General features: G+C 33.6%; 1 protein-coding gene across 1 annotated transcript in view; it reads right to left on the bottom strand.

Moving 5' to 3' along the window:
* The window catches only part of LOC149808210 (uncharacterized), a 156,131-nt gene extending 144,261 nt beyond the window's left edge, over positions 1-11,870 (bottom strand). Inside the window, exons 1-3 of the mRNA XM_089965826.1 lie at positions 11,811-11,870; positions 11,288-11,389; positions 5,646-5,744 (exon numbers count right to left, since the gene is read on the bottom strand). Of these exons, the coding sequence (XP_089821952.1) occupies positions 5,646-5,744; positions 11,288-11,389; positions 11,811-11,870 (261 nt within the window). The remainder of the gene's footprint in view (positions 1-5,645; positions 5,745-11,287; positions 11,390-11,810) is intronic.
* Between the last annotated feature and the right edge of the window lie 1,159 nt (positions 11,871-13,029).

Genomic DNA, 13,029 nt, shown 5'->3' with positions numbered 1-13,029 from the left:
TTTCTGACACAATTGATTTAGACAAGACATAAAATATAAACAACACGAGACAGAACAGCAAAGGTTTACAAACCGAATTATGGAACCAAATTTATGATGGTCATTGTTGCCTATAGGAACGATATTTGGAGACAGAATGGGTTATACAAAAGATGACATGGTTAAGCATTTCCAGAGATAACGGGGGCATACTGTACATCGGTTTATTTTATGAGGGCTATTATTGTAGCGCAATTAGTGGAAATTTTATAATATTTTATAATAACAATAATAAAAAGATTATGATGAAGAAGGAAAAAAGGAATTGCACAATAAACAGTAACAACGGCAGTAATAACAATCTATTTAATATCCTACAGACCAGTAGTGAAATGAAAATACCTCGATAACTTCGTACAATCAAAAGCGTGAAATTTTGATATCAAAAATGTGACCAAATAGTAATTAATTTCACAAGAAAACTAGAGAATTTGTAAATAGTTTGGAAAGTTCATAACAGATATTGATCAAATTAAACTGTCAAACCCCAACCACCACCACCACCAAACAAGAAACACTATAAATTAAATGTTCTAGAGCGTTAGATATGGACAGTGATGTCAAAATGTTGACAGACTAGATTGGGTACATCACCCAAGGGCGACTTATTTACAGATTATTGCAATTACTGTTGATATGATAAGATATTACGAGAAAGGTGTAGTATTCTTTTTCAAAAACAAAAACAAAAAACGTTGTTAGAATGTGAAAGAAACAAATTGAAGGGAAATTATACAAAGTTCTGGAATATAAGTTTGTACAGTGGAATGCTTGCACGGTGAGTCAGTTCACTGATTATCAGATGAAAGCCCATAAAGGAAGATATAAATGAATAATTGAATGTGCTGGAAAGACCTTGACATATATCGGCTAAGAAAGGTATCATGAAAAAGTGTACAAAATCTCAAATCAAGGTTAGAAAGGTATCGCATTTAAGTATATTTTTATTTAAGAAATCTCTCTCGAATTGGCCGTATGGTCGTGACACAATAATGACGATATTTGGGACATACAAAGGTTGTGACATTTTACTTTAGTATGATGACGTGCCATGATAGATCTAAAAATAAATTGCCCATAGAGAAGATTGTTCTATTAGAGTAAGCCGTCTAAATTTTGTACACGTACATACCCAGCATAAACTCGATATTTGAATGACAGTTTTAATTGTAGGGCTTTTCCACAGTTAAAGTTAACTGGTGTCGCACTAGTAATACAATAATCAAATACCGATAGAGTCTTTCATTTACTCTTGCTATGGATTTTAAAAGCGACTTAGATCTTAATCCGTTGTACGGCATGCAAAGTGCAATATTAAGAAATCGATGTGCAAGGCCAAATTGTATCTAAAACAACACAGGAACATCTGTTGCACTACTATTTCCTCATTCATCAAATGTTTATGTAAACAATACTTGGAATAATTTGGAACAAAAGGTTGTTATTGAATCACAATTTTAAATAAATGTTTTTTCTTAATCCGAATATGTAAAATATCAGACTATCATCAAAATCCAGTAAAAAAAATAATTCTTTAAATAACTTAATCCTTCAATAACTTCCAAAAATAATCACCGTTGTTCTAATACTTTTCTAAAAGTGAATATTATTTTAATACCTTCACTTTATGGAATGCTGCATTGCTTTTTGCATCATATTATTATATAGATAAGAATGGATCTATGATATTTTGACAGTACAAGATTTTCTTGTGGAGTGATCAAACTTGTATTTAATTAATTACTTGGTCGAAATTTGGGTGTGTCTGCTACGCACATGTATATACCTATACCATCGACTTTGTGCATCACTGTGCGGTGATTATCTGCATGGTCGAAACGGTTTAAGAGTTGTTGCGTAGAGACCTGGCGATGGGTGCTGGAACTCGCGTACCTAGGTTCGAATATCGGTAGAGTACAATTTAAAACAATTCTCTAACCCGAATGATAATGCTATTTATTAGTATTTTAAAATTAGGTCAATGATATGAAACACTCTTCAAAAGGATCTGGGGATATAATTGTACTCATAATTTATATGAGTAAATTGAATGAAATCGGATCCCCTTAGTATGGTCAGACTACCCTGTATGCAGAGAGTTCGAAACATGGATTCCAGGCTGGAGTTGTCGTTGCAACGATTCATTTTACCACCTCTAGCCAATTAAAGCCTCCATTAGTCCCTAAATATCTACAGTCATACTAAACTAATCTGGGCTGAAACCTCTCAAAAATAAATGTCATAATATTTTCTGCTTCTCTTTCTACGCTGAAAGCCTTGCTCAGCTTAAATTTGACAATCTGTTTATATCCGAATCTTACAGAAGCATGGTTTCCCGATACTATCGATAAAACGTAGTATATTGTAGCCAGTCTAGTCTTAAACTATGTAACAGAAAGAAGCAAAACCAAGGAATCTAGTAAAGTCTGCAGATAATTTAAAGTGAAAAGTTAAGAGACACTTGCAGTATTGTGAATTAAATCCAAAATTATCCTAATCGTCCGATCACAAATTCAAAAATATATAATATTCCGAATTAATTCCTATAGTTTCAATGTCCTCATGTACCACAAGATACACAGTCCAGAATGTATTTGAACAGAGTTCTCATTATTTCCCTAAGTGGTGTTGAGTGTAAAAAAAGTTAATGAGTATTTTTTAATTCCGGTGAATAATTTCAATAAACAATTTCTCCCAAATTATATATACAGCTGTAAATGATTCCATCAATTGATCTTAAAACAGGAATGAATAATTGTTTAGTAAACCTCCCTCTATTTATACCTACTTCATTTTATGTTGCAATATAATGCTATAGAAAACTAATCATTTTTATGATTTATTATTATTATTATTATTATTATTATCATTATTATTATTATTATTATTATTATTATTATTATTGGATAATAATAAAGCAGCAGCATTACGATACACAGAGCTATTATTGGGGTGCCAAGAATTCGCCATTCTGCTCCAAAGACCCTTTAACTGAGTTTTATTTCTACGTTTTAGCTTGTCAAAGATTATTACATGGACATTCATTTAAAATGTTTAACTTTTAATGAAATTTTCATTGATGTTTAATTTTCGTGGACCACTGGTTAATCGCATATAACAAACAACACGCAAAATAACTCTCTGTAGTGTCAGTGGTTGTACTAGCGTATGCAACAGCACATGGTCTAGATAAAAAGCAGTCGTAAATTGGTAAATTTGGATAGTATACAAATTATCTCTGAACTCTCAGCTAAGCATGAAAAGCAATTCATCTAGTGTTTGAAAAGGCGTGACACTGATCTAGCGAACATCAATATTTCAGATGACAGAATGCATCTTTATTCACAATTTACTGAATGTGTGCATCAAATTTCGCTTCTAATCAAGTTTTATGTTCATCATTTTTAGATTTATAATGACTATTCAAGACCGGTGGTGACAACTAGCATCACGCTACGCTACTGCATTTCAAGAAACTAATCTAAATTCGACAATTTGGGAGTTCGCTTCATTGGACTCCAATTTCATTGTTGACAAATTTACTTCAATTCACTAAACAAATTGTTCCCATAGGGTGTGATCTGTGTATTGCTTATCAATTATTAAGTGATGACATTCATAAAGGTAATTTGTTTGTTGCTGTTCTATAGAAATTCAGCGGAAATTCCACATTAACAACTTAAATTTCGAACTCATAGTTACTCAACTAACTTCCTAGGTATCCGTTAAACTGGTTACTCTTTCACGTTTACTTCTAATTTATCCAAGTTCCTAATAGGTTACATTACTGTTTCTAGGGAAAAAAAATTTAAAAAAAAAAAAACATTTTTTGTTTTCAAAATATCTAGACAAGCTAACTCTTCATGGGCTTCAAAGTACGAATCCAATGACCGATTATAAGCCAATAGAGACGGTGAACCGTGAAATCTTTAGTACATTTTTGGTATACTTATATTCTGACTTATTTTTGCTGAATGCATATCTCCTAATTGTTATTTACGGTAGATGTTGTTGTGTTTGTTGTTTTAGTCTTGAATGACTCATCATAACAGCGCAATTGGACGTGACTGCTTGAAAAACTATCAAAAATGATTTGACATTGTGATCAAAGTTAAAATAAAATAAATTAAATATTCTGGTGGTATAGAATTTAATCACCGAAGCACACGAACCATCTGCGATCCGAATCACACAAGAGTAATTGAAATGAGGTAAGATTTTCTAATCAAATATAATGAAAATCAAATGCACTGATCACGATTTAGGCGTCAAAATTTGACGAAGGACATGTAGAATGTTACAAATCAAAACTGTCATTGCCTGATGCTGTGTTAAGAAACTATCCGAACCCTAACAGAATAAAGTGATAAACGTTTACTAAGAAAATTTTCTTTGGGAAAAACGGTATACCAATTAGTATGCACGGTTTTATCGGATCTGGCGAATGCTCCATTGCAATGCCATTTATTATCTTGTACAACCAATGAAACTGCAGTTCAAAGCTCTATAGTTTCATATTCTTCATTCGTCGTGTATAGTCCTGTCACAATTGAAACCACCAACAACACGTGTATAGTCCTGTCACAAACACAATTGAAACCACGAACAACAAAGCCGACTTTGACTTTTCATCGTAAGGAGATACATTTCTTTCTTCGAATTAATTATGTAAGACAATACCACTATTTTCTGGAAAGCAGCGATCTCGCTTATTATCTCGAAATCCCGAATATTATAAAGTAAATGTGACCCGACATAAAGTGCACACTGCTTTCTATGAAGTCAACACAAACATGCCCTCGTTCACAAAGTCTCGAACATCAAAACATGCCAGCAGGAATTTAAAGTATGGGAATAATAATGAACACTACACCCAAAATCACTGATTAGTTAATTAGTTTCAATTTGTGCCTATTCGTTATCGTGTGCAAAATTAAAACATAATGCAGTTGTATAAGCATCTTGAAATCATACAGAGGCTGAGCTGAACAATTTGCACTGCAATTTCATACATACATTTGTCCGTGTTAAGTATTACTCAGTTTTCATTATTACTTGTCCGTGTTAAGTATTACTCAGTTTTCATTATTACTTGTCCGTGTTAAGTATTACTCAGTTTTCATTATTACTTGTCCGTGTTAAGTATTACTCAGTGTTCATTATTACTTGTCCCTGTTAAGTATTACTCAGTTTTCATTATTACTTGTCCGTGTTAAGTATTACTCAGTGTTCATTATTACTTTTCCGTGTTAAGTATTACTCAGTTTTCATTATTATTACTTGTCCGTGTTAAGTATTACTCAGTTTTCATTATTATTTGTCCGTGTTATGTATTACTCAGTGTTCATTATTACTTGTCCGTGTTAAGTATTACTCAGTTTTCATTATCACTTGTCCGTGTTAAGTATTACTCAGTTTTCATTATCACTTGTCCGTGTTAAGTATTACTCAGTTTTCATTATTACTTGTCCGTGCAGGATTAGTTTCCTGATTAATGTTTCAGATATGGAAAACAACAAAGTTCAGACATAAGAAAGCGTTTCATGTAAAGGTTCCAAATACTTAATTATAACATGATTCAAATGTACATGCAGTAATCCACCTACCCCGCCTAGTATATTAAGATCGGCTTTCTTTGTTATAAGAAGCTTGATGATGTCGTCTTTGGCATAAGCTGCAGCAATGTGCATTACAGTACGGCCATCCTGAAAATAGAAATATTTTCCTTGCGAAAATGTTTTCTGATTGAACAAGCTTAAAAATAGGCATATACTCCCATTTCATTAATCTCTAAATTATTCAGTAAATGATAATTACAATACCTGAAAATTTCTACTCGTTAGCGAGATATTTAAGTTTAAATGTACAGTCAAAATATTCACACGAGTCCAAGCCCTACTTCAGCAGTTTCCCTACACATGACCTCACAATGAAGAACCCCTCATTGCTACCGTTGTCGAGCGTGAAGAGTGTTGTTTGATTGTGTCGTATGAAGGAGCTGGGTCGCTGGTGGATCATGAAGTAGGAGTAAGTTTTTGCCGACTTAACATCACGTAAAATATAATATCATCAACCAGCAAATTATTTATCAGATAAATTGCAGTGTATCAACTCGTCGAATTCTTATGAGAGGGAGTGGGATGTGAAGACTGTACTCACGACTACTGTTGTCATATAGTTCTGTACTCACGTTTTGACAATACATGCAATTTTCACACAAAAGAACATTATACTATATATTAGATGAGGAACTTTCATATGCAGCCGCTATTTTTAATAAAATGCTTGAACCAATATCTCAGTAAAACATAGTTTAATTCATATGCTTGCCTTTGGTGTAACATGGTTCTATTTATATGCTTGCCTTTGGTGTAACATGGTTCTATTCATATGCTGTGCCTTTTGTGTAACATGGTTCTATTCATATGCTTGCCTTTGGTGTAACATGGTTCTATTCATATGCTTTGCCTTTGGTGTAACATGGTTCTATTTATATGCTTGCCTTTGGTGTAACATGGTTCTATTTATATGCTTGCCTTTGGTGTAACATGGTTCTCTTCATATGCTTGCCTTTGGTTTAACATGGTTCTATTCATATACTTGCCTTTGGTTTAACATGGTTCTATTCATATACTTGCCTTTGGTGTAACATGGTTCTCTTCTCAAGCATGTCTGTCAGAAGCAGACTCATCGATAATAAGGTCACATTATTTGCCAAGATGTTCTTAGATGCACGTAAATTAATATATTTCCAGAGACCTGTTATATATAAAAACAACTAAATATTTACGAACCCGTATAAATTAATTATCAAACTTCGGCTATTTTCGATTGGGGCTATTACATACGAACCTTCAAGTCAGCTGACCTTTAATATCTTTCCCCAGGGGGACCTGAAATGGTCAATTATCAATTGTTCATTATGAAACTTCCACGTGTACACATGGTTTACAAGTCTTTTTTGTGCAGAAAATGATTCAGAAACATATACAATGTCCTCATTGTGACGATTCTTGCAAGATGTTGGCACGCAAGATAGTGCTAAACTTAAACGTAAGTGAAACATTTTAATGAAAATATGTGTCAAAGGTAGTCAACGATGCATAATGGAAATATACATGTCTTTAAACAGTGTTGCAAAACAAAATTTGTGTTGGTGTTATCATTGACTTTCACACCAATAAGCCATGTTGCTAGCAACTTGGGTTCCTTTTGTGATGTCACAAGCTGGCACGCGCCTATCGGGACTGTTTGCACCTGGCCATGTTACGTAAAGCCAGCTGAAGTATCTAATGTTTCAAGAGTTTACGACACTTAGCCGTAGCTGATGAAGACGTGCTATTCTTTGTCTTATCTATTCGTGACGACTTTTTTCACGATAAAATATGCTGACTGTCATCACGACAGTATCAAAGAACACAGCACATGCTAATATGTCTCAATATAAACCGTAATCCTTTTAAACGTCCAAGCCCTCATGAGTTGGAGCAATAGCACCAAAACAAGAGGTTACCTCCATCATCGTCAGACATACGGCCTGACCTCTTTCGCTTCAGTAATCTGGTGACATGCGTCATTTGAAGTGGCGTATACATAGTTTGTGCTACCATTTTGGCAATGTAATTTTATCAATTAATCGTGGTGGGGTGTCCTTTAAGCGTTTTTATGAGACCTATAGGTGATCATAATGAGAAGAAATGTGTCAGATGCAAAACCTAGTACAGATTTCTAAATTTAATGTTAATGCGTACTTTGTCTAGATATTGGCGGTGATTTTATTAGCTTTTAAATTGGCATCCTCACTACTTACAATGTAAAGTGCACAAAAGTGTTGTTCCAGAAGTGAAATTATCAATGCAGTATTCATAAAAGAATTGATCCCTTTCTAGACTTTATTGTTAATGCAGTATTCATAAAAGAATTGATTCAATGCCAGACATTATTCTGGCAAACGTTAACATTTTGTCCAAGATCAGTTCACAACTTTGCCTGACTTGAATCGATTTTCATCCTTTGATCGTCCTTAGTAATCCATCGAGCTGCGTGTAAAGAATTTATCTTATTTATTTCGGTTAAAGGACATTGGAAAAAGCCAGCATTAAAATATATTTTGTAAAATTAGCACGAAGAGAAATCTGTTTAATCTGAACCAATGAGAAAATGTATTTGCCAACAGAATGGTACATTCACCATCGAAGCTGGTGTTCCAGACATGTGAGTGATTAAAACATAGAACAAGATCAAAAGGGATAAATATATTAATTAATCTGGGTCTCTACTGGCTGTGTTTTTTTTTCTTCTCACCTGTAGAGTTAGCATATACAACACTGTGATAATTCACAAACATCAACAGACGATAAGAAAGCTGTGCTATCGGAATCGTGTATCGCCTTTCTCACATTGAAAACCTTTCAATTTGAATCCTGGGGCGTCTTTCAAGGCAGCAGCATCCAAAAGCCGAAATGATCGATGTAGAATCAATACAAGAATTCATTTACCTTAACAAACCAGATTACCATTTACCGATTAACGGAAGTTAAAAAGGGAATGATGACCTAAATAGGACCGACTCTAATGTCAAATAAACCTAATACCAACCATAATGGATATTATTTAGTCAGCTGACAAGTAGCGATAAGAAAGAAATTTATTCAAAGTTGCAGATGGAGTTTAGAGAAACAGAGATCTATATTTTCATGAGGTAGCCTAGCAGCGTGTATCACGTTGCTTTGATCCGTTTGAGAGTATAATACGTCAATGTGTCAGATATCGTCTGTGATGTAATACTAGGTAAATGCATGTTCCTATGAGTTCATACTTTTTCAGAATTATATCACTACAGCAAGACTCTATGTTTTGACCCCCGGCTCATCTGAACATTTTCTCGTCTCTACGCATAAGTACGTGAACACGTTGTTTGGATCCCACCATCTATTTCTAATCCCAAACTTAAATCAAATAAAAAGCATGGGATAAAAACAGAATATTTATCGTAGCTCAGATACACTTCATTTTGATCTCGATTACATCTGCCGCGTGCTACCTTGTAACGTCGTCAGGCATTTTTCCCATCTATATTAGTAAAAGATTCTTGACTTTTTCCTCAGCCGCATTAGGTTAAATCTTCACATTCCGCACTAAAATTATTGTAGAAAAAAGATTGCAGAAAATGCAGCATAAACTGAGTGCGATGCAGTTGACTAAGCGAGCGATTTCTATCCTGGTGGGATTTGAATCAAATACAGTGTAGAGGTATGATCCTTCCAAAGGGAGGCAACCAACTGTGAGGCGTATTAGGCAAATGCACATCATGACGTAACAATAAGTAAAGGTTCATGTTAGAAGGCTGGAATAATTTTATGTCTAATAAAGAATGTAGGTTTCAAAATATTTATTGAAAATTTGTGTTTTATGTCGTGTGGTAGAGGATATAACAAATGTTCATTTTCAAATGAAATTTATTATTCTAGCTGAATAATTTCAATATTTAGTGATATAAATCGTTTAATTCAAAACTCTAAAAAAGTAATTCTTAGACAAACAAAATCGTATCGAACGGTTAGAAATCATGAGGCTTTTCAAAACGGAATCTCAAAACAGTTATTTAATAGATACAAATGTAAGGAATACTTAACCCTCATTAGTGCCAAACCCTCATCAGTGCCAAACTAGCATACGTCTGTTCTCCCTGATCTGTAAATCTCTGCCATCTTTTACAAGATCGAGATGTTACAGAAATGCCAGAATAGATTTGCATTTACACAGTTACTGTACTAAAAGCTCCGCGAGGATATATATCCTTAATTGGTCTACCCTTAAAGAAAGACGCCTTAAAGCTGCTTTAAATTCCCCTGAACTGATTCTAACTCCATCTGACCGCAGGACAAGACAAAACCATTCCTACATAACTTCTCTAGTACCATCACTGCATGGAAACCGTCGGTTGATGCTTTTAGTGACAAGCTTGGATAAGTTGGTTTTAGTATCTTACACTAAAAGGTAATACCTTTAATCTTTCATGTTAATTGTGTCTTGTATGCATATATTATTTTCAAAGTACGCACAACATCAACCAATTTAATGAAAAACTGACGTATTTATGAAGCAGAGAGCAAGACTCAATTTCGAAATTTCGTTTGAAAATTTAAACTCAGTTAAGATCCTGTATTTGTCATGATGAAAACTTAGGAGGCCAATATAAAAATAGCATCATGTGTTAAATAGAGTGGCACGCCTTATAATTGATAATAGTTCTCATGTAAGTAAAACCAAGACTGTGCACAAAACGTACTAAAATGTCCGCACATATCAAACTACGATAGGAAAACATTTTGGTAATGGCATAGTACCCTTATTGGAATAGTGTGACCTTTGTCTCGGTAAAAAAAAAATTACCCATCTCTCTCTCTCTCTCTCTCTCTCTCTCTCTCTCTCTCTCTCTCTCTTCTTTATATATGCATATATTCAGTTGTTGCTTGGAAAGCAGTATAACCTTTTAAACTGTTTGGTTATATTGGTGCCATTATACATACATACATACATACATACATACATACATACATACATACATACATACATGTGTTACAAACGCGCCGATGTTTTAAGTATACGTGACCTGTTTCAAAGTAAGCAATTGTTAGGACATTTTTAATTGATTTATAATAGATTATAAATTTGAGTTCTCCAAAGGTAAAAGCTGATGACATGTCTAGAACTGTAGACTTGTATGATTACATAAATTAGTAGTTTACTTGTATGATTATGTAAATTAGTACTGTAAACTTGTATGATTATGTAAATTAATACTGTAAACTTGTATGATTATGTAAATTAATACTGTAAACTTGTATGATTATGTAAATTAATACTGTAAACTTGTATGATTATGTAAATTAATACTGTAAACTTGTATGATTATGTAAATTAGTACTGTAAACTTGTATGATTATGTAAATTAGTACTGTAAACTTGTATGATTATGTAAATTAGTACTGTAAACTTGTATGATTATGTATAACAAGTACAAATGATGCACTTCGGCACATTCATTGTTAACAACATCTTGTATACATTTCATTTATTTACATTGGCCTGGGTGTAAATAAAGTTAAGTTCGGCTAACAGATACGTAACTATACTACATTGACCTGCGTGTAAATACTGTTACACTGACCTGGGTGTAAACAAAGTTTAGTTCAGCTAATGCATGTTATTGAAACAAATATATTTTGTAAAAATGTTGACTTACCTTAGCTCTGTCATTAAGACTAACCCCCAGTTCGATAAGCCTTTCTACAACAACCAGTTTATTCTCTTTTACAGCTACCATTAGCGGAGTTAATCCATTGTCCTGAAGGGAAAAAAGAAATACCTTTTAACTAAATTTTATTAATTTTGCGTTGATTGTAGCAAAAATGCTGAATAGAACTTTTCAGGGGTGATACCTTATAAGAATCCGCTTTACCTTCCTCCTGACTAATCAGCATCCTTCATACACAGGTATGAAAATCCTTCATACAAAGATATGAACAACCTTCATACACAGGTATGAACATCCTTCATACACAGGTATGAACATCCTTCATACACAGGTATGAACACCCTTCATACACTAGTATGAACATCCTTCATACACAGGTATGAACATACTTCATACACAGGTATGAGCATCCTTCATACACAGGTATGAACATCCTTCATGCACTAGTATAAACATCTTTCATACACAGGTATGAACATCCTTCATACACTAGTATGAACATCCTTCATACACAGGTATGAACATCCTTTATACACAGGTATGAACATCCTTCATACACAGGTATGAACATCCTTCATACACTAGTTTGAACATCCTTCATACACAGGTATGAACATCCTTCATACACTAGTATGAACATCCTTCATATACTAGTATGAACATCCTTCATACACAGGTATGAACATCCTTCATACACAGGTATGAACATACTTCATACACTAGTATGAACAGCCTTCATACACAGGTATGAACATACTTCATACACAGGTATGAAGCAACACCGAATCAAGATTTCTAGACGGATGCTAAAAGATGGTAATTAAGAATGAGAAAAATTTGATTATGAAATGTTACCAAGTCTCTTTATTCATAACAATGCCAAGGTCCAGTAACACAGCGGTCCACACTGGCGGATTATTGTTCCTCTGGATGTATAAGAAGAATATTGTGAAATGTTTCTAATGCAGATCTTATTCATGACCTTATTTTGAGAGAGCGAAATATTAGATGTAGTTTAGATGCCTTAATAATCAGCCATGTATTGCTCCATTTTGTGGCATACTAAACACTCCCTCTCCGAAAAGATGAAAATAAAATATAATCTGGTTGCACTTGGAAGACGTCGTTGGAAGAAAACAAATAAGAATATGCTTCAAACTAGTATCTTTCTTAAGAAGTAAAATTAATTAATCAATTAATTAATTAACTAATTAATCAAATCTTATTAAATCAATTACTTAATAATCTCCAGGGGACATTCAGCCAAGGTTGATTAAAAAATATCTAGTGTAAATATTGTATCTATAAGACGTATGCTTGAAAAGATGCTATAGTTTTTCTCAACGTAATGTTACAACCATAACAAAAAACATCTACAACAAATGAAATTTTGTTAGAAAAATGTAATTCGATGGATATCCAGAGGCTAGAAGCAACCATGACTGAATTAAAGATTATGTGAAAATTAGTTTTGCCCTTGTTTTAACGTGAATAATAATCAGTGTGAAATTAAATAGTTTGTTTTCTGGGCAATATTTAAACTGGTTTAGGCACGATCTTGTATCTGTATTTATTTATTGGGCGTTTGATGTTTTCCGCATGAATGAAAACGTAAACACACTAAGTGTTCCTATAAATTGCAGGCGGTGAGGTGAGGTTGAATCAGTATAATTACTGAAGATATTCCTGTAATAATTGCGTGTAATAATTGCGTGTACTTGGCGACTCAA

Source organism: Sinohyriopsis cumingii, chromosome 1 (assembly GCF_028554795.1).
Source record: "Sinohyriopsis cumingii isolate HCF-2022 chromosome 1, ASM2855479v2, whole genome shotgun sequence".
Lineage (NCBI taxonomy): Eukaryota > Metazoa > Mollusca > Bivalvia > Unionida > Unionidae > Sinohyriopsis > Sinohyriopsis cumingii.
Note: the sequence above shows the minus strand (reverse complement) of the source record. Positions and strands in the feature narration are given on the sequence as shown.